The sequence below is a fragment of the Theobroma umbraticum genome, unplaced genomic scaffold (assembly GCF_002168275.2).
Source record: "Theobroma umbraticum cultivar Fairchild unplaced genomic scaffold, ASM216827v3 scaffold_30.0, whole genome shotgun sequence".
In the NCBI taxonomy this organism is placed as follows: domain Eukaryota; kingdom Viridiplantae; phylum Streptophyta; class Magnoliopsida; order Malvales; family Malvaceae; genus Theobroma; species Theobroma umbraticum.
In genome coordinates this window covers 7895048-7899810 of record NW_018397254.1, presented here as the reverse complement: position 1 = coordinate 7899810, position 4763 = coordinate 7895048, and the positions used below count along the sequence as shown (strand labels likewise).

Sequence of the window (4763 nt, the reverse complement as noted above, 5' to 3'; positions counted from 1 at the left end):
TTCCAAATAGAGTGAAGCCATGAAATTTGACTATTAGGATCAATATCAAGAAAAGAACAAAAAGTTTTGACCGAGAAGTTATCTCTAGTGTCATACTTCCATATAAGTTTATCCATTTTACATAGAGCAAGAACAATGTGACCCAACAATGAAAGGAGCTCACTATAGGATTCAGCCTCCCATGAGTAAAGGTTACGACGAGAAGAGATAGTCCAATTGTCATTGTGCCAAATATCACGCACTCGTGCCTCCTTGTCCATTACAATAGAGAAAAGTCTAGGATACCTGGAGCAAAGTGCTTCATTTTCCGAAACCTATTTATCAAGCTAAAAAGAGACAAAGGCACCGTTACCAATGAGCCAATGGCATGCATGAAATTCCATATGTTCCTAAACCCCCTCGATGGACGATATGTTCACAGATGGATGATATGTTCACAATGTTTTGCCAAGTTTATGACATTCTAGAAGGCCAAGCAGTGGATGGAAGCCAATTAGATTGACCATTGCCATATTTCTCCACTATTAAGCGTCTCCAAAGAGCATCACTTTCCGTGCCCTATCACCATCACCATTTTGCAAGGAGTGTCAAATTTTTATGGTTAAGGCTAGATATTCTTACCCTAATATATCTTTTCGGTTTACTACCGTGCTCCATTTAAGTTTTGAGATTTTACGCTTTTTGGTTTGCAATTTCTCAGTCTTAGGTCCAGAATCTTTGTACTTGGATTATTTAGGATGCTAATCAAGCTGTTATGGGAATATAACTTGGCGTTGAACAACAGCTAGACTAGTATACAATATCTGTATATATTAATGGTAATTAAGTTAGACTTTTTAAACCAAATAAAATCATTTAAATACCGTGAATCTAGCCAAAAAAAATCGTATTATACCAAAGTTAATGAGAACAATTATACTCATAAAAATCACATTTTCCAAATCTATCTTGTTTTTAATTCATCTGTGAAACATGATAATATTTTTAAAATTTTATTGATGTTAAATTTTGTTTAGTGAACATGTTACTAATGTCAACTTCGAAAAAGATACAAAAGTTTCAAAGTTTTCCTTCTCTGAAAATGTACAAATTTGGAAAATTATCGTCTTATTGCTATAAATTTTATTATTACTCTATATATGGTGTCAATTTTCAAAGTATAAAAGGTAATAAGATAATCAGTTTATCATAATACAATTCATGGTCAAGAAAGAGCTTATCTGAACATAATAATGTTTCTTGTTTGGCTTCCCACATTCCAGGATTTTTTTCCCATTTTCTTCATCTTGATGTTTCTATGTCATGACATATTATGCAGATTTTGTATTTCTTAATGGATTGTTTCCTTCCATATTCCTCCTTCAATTTGACCAAGCGTTTATTGGCAATTGACTCTGACTATCAGTCAACACTACAGCCTGTCTATTCCAGCAAAGAAAGTCAACAGCCTGTCTTTATCTTGGCAAATTGCCTAGTACTAAATTAGGGAAACATGTGAAGATGTTTATGATGAATAAATAGGTTATTAGGAAAATCTTGATTTTCCTTGTAGGATTTCATCCTCATCCTAAACATTCTTGTCTATAAAACGAACACCAATGTCGAACAACCATAGATAATTAGGCTCTTCATTTTCGTTTCATCACTTGTATCTTATTCACTCAGGCATTTTTAGTTTATCTTTGCTGCTATTTTTTTCTCAAGTCTCCTTCCAAGAATTATGGGGAGTGAAATTCCTCAGGTTCATATATTCTTCTTTCCAATCATGGCTCAAGGCCACGTGATACCAACAGTGGACATGGCCAAGCTGTTTGCAACACGAGGAGTTAAGACAACCATAATCACCACTCCGGTCAATGCTTCTTTCTTCTCCAAGACAGTACAAAGAAGCAAAGAATCTGGTTTAGATATTGATGTCAAGATTCTAAAGTATTCTACTGAGGAGGCTGGGTTGCCCGAGGGGTGTGAAAACGCAGACTTGCTCCCTACTTCCCGAGACGAACCCAAGGACATCGTCAGCAAATTTTTCAAGGCCAAAGTCATTCTTCAGGAACCACTGGAGCGGCTGCTGCAAGAATGTAAACCAGATTGCTTGGTTGCGCATATGTTCTTCCCTTGGGCTACTGATGCGGCAGACAAATTTGGGATCCCCAGGTTGGTGTTCTATGGAGTGAATGTCTTCTCAACGTGTGTAATGGAGTGCATGACACTCTACGAGCCACACAAGCAAGTTGAGTCCGAATTTGAACAATTTGTGGTGCCTAACCTTCCAGGCGATATCAAATTGTCAAAAAAACAGCTGCCAGATTATGTGAAAGAAAGTGTTGAAACAGAATTCACCAAGATGCTGAAAGCATCCAAAGAATCAGAGCTAAGAAGCTATGGCGTGATTTTCAACAGTTTCTATGAGCTCGAAGACATGTATGCAGATTACTACAAGAATGTTTTGGGACGAAAGGCATGGCATATCGGCCCTGTTTCGCTGTGCAATAGGGCCATCGAAGATAAAGCAGAGAGAGGAAAGAAATCAACAGTTGATGAACAGGAGTGTTCGAAGTGGCTTGACTCAAAAAAACCAAATTCAGTTGTTTACGTATGTTTTGGAAGTATGACCAACTTCAGATCTGCTCAGCTAAAGGAGATTGCAATGGGGCTTGAAACGTCAGGGCAGGAATTCATTTGGGTGGTGAGGAAAGAAAAGAGCAATGGAGGAGAAGAGGATTGGTTGCCTGAAGGATTTGAGAAGAGAATGGAAGGCAAGGGACTTATAATAAGAGGATGGGCACCACAAATTTTGATTCTAGATCATGAAGCAGTTGGAGGATTTGTGACTCATTGCGGATGGAATTCAAGCTTGGAAGGCATTTCTGCTGGTGTCCCGATGGTCACATGGCCAGTGTCCGCGGAGCAGTTTTACAATGAAAAGTTGGTGACTCAAATCCTGAAGATTGGAGTTCCTGTTGGTGTTCAGGAATGGGTGTCAACTGTGGGAGATTTTGTGAAGAGAGAAGCAATAGAAAAGGCAGTCAAGAAGATAATGAATGGTAAAACAGCAGAGGAACTTAGAAGCAAAGCCAAGGCTCTGGCAGAAATGGCAAAACGGGCTGTTGCAAAAGGAGGTTCATCTTACTCTGAGTTGAGTGCTCTCATCGAAGAACTGAAGTTGCGTCGCCATTGAATCAATTGGCAAAAACAAAATCATATTGCATATTTATCTTATGTAGTTCAGATTACTTTTTAGTCCCCTTTTCGGATCTCATATAAATAAATAAATTTGTCGCTTGGCGTTTGCGCTGAACAATTAGACTACTAACTTGACCATAAGCTTCGAACTAACTTCATGAAAATAGTTAGGAAAAAACTATTTATACAGGAGTATTTCATTTTGCCATTTTCATTAGGACAACTAAATATTTGACTCATACTCAGGATACAAAGAAATCCATCTATCCAGGATCAATGCTTCGAACCCTGAAATATTCCATTGAGACTGACTTGTTGCCTGGAGAAAATCCTTCCTTCAACGAGCTTGAACATTTGTCAAATTCATCCATTTTCAATCATATATATAATTCATAGCCGAAATAATAATCTTGAGAAGGTGGTAAGTACTCCACAAATACTTTAACCATTCAACCAAGATTACATTTCCAACAATGGAACCTCAATTGTTTTGTTTGTCCCCAAGTGATAAATCAGATTCTAAGTAATATATTCCTCCTACCTGGTTCTCCTAGCTAGAATCGTCCATATATTTCTGCAAGCCCCAAAACAATTATATAATGCATATTGCTGAATTTTTTGCTGACATGGATAAAATTAATGTAATTATCCTTTTGGTTGTTGACACAATAGTATTATCTTAGTGACTGAAAATGAGATGCATAACTAAGTCACAAAGCCCTCTGAATATTTTTAAAAAATTGGGTTACTCTTTAAGACTTTAACTCTAATATTTTAAGAAAATATGTAATGTGATGCGTGTATTAAAATAAGTATTTAATTCGACATCTAGATATTTATTTCGTTAAACGTCTAATTTTGTTAAAAAAAAATTGATGATATGTCAAGGAATCTACGAAAATGCACGTTGTGGACAAATAAATGCCAAGTGATACAATTTTACTTATTAAAAAATTTATGTTTTTTTAAATATAAAAACCAAAAATTATTTTAAAAAATCTAAAACTGAAATTTTATAAAAAGCTCCATTTTTCTTTCCTTTCCTACTCTCAACTCTCCTTCCTCGTTTCTCTCCTCTCCTGATCTCTGATTTTTGACCTTTTAAATGAGTAATTCAATCATTTTTATGACAGGTGACAACCATGTGTAGGCTATGCGGTAACTATTAAGTGACGTTTGGTATCAGGGATGTAAGCTACATTCCCTGCAATGTGGCTTATTAAATTACATTACAGTGTTTGTTTTGGTAACAGATCACTGCAATGTAAGATTGCAATGCAATCACATTGCAGCCAATGGATGTAATGTGATTGCAGTCCAAAACCAATACAATCACATTACATTGCACTCTGCAATGTTCTTAAAGACAATTTTACCCTTCAACTTTATTATCTTATTAAAAATATTTTTATAATATTATAATTAAAATAAATATATAATATAAGAATAAAAATTAAAATAAAATAAAATATAAAAAATTATATATTTATATAATATAGATAAAACAAATTAAAATAAAATATATAATATAAAATTTATATTAAAGAAATGAAAATAAAATATTAAAATTATAATAATAA

The 4763-nt window shown here is 34.9% G+C and overlaps 1 protein-coding gene across 1 annotated transcript; it reads left to right on the top strand.

The window, feature by feature from the left end:
* The first annotated feature begins 1633 nt into the window (after positions 1–1633).
* Positions 1634–3290, top strand: LOC110418845 (scopoletin glucosyltransferase-like). Its single transcript, XM_021431674.2, has one exon. It carries the CDS (start codon positions 1721–1723, stop codon positions 3176–3178), a length of 1458 nt encoding a protein of 485 aa, XP_021287349.1. The 5' UTR covers positions 1634–1720; the 3' UTR covers positions 3179–3290.
* Positions 3291–4763: the final 1473 nt, after the last annotated feature.

Bases quoted from the DNA above. Each gene is read 5' to 3' on its own strand.
- LOC110418845 (XM_021431674.2), top strand. From the start codon at position 1,721: ATGGGGAGTGAAATTCCTCAGGTTCATATATTCTTCTTTCCAATCATG.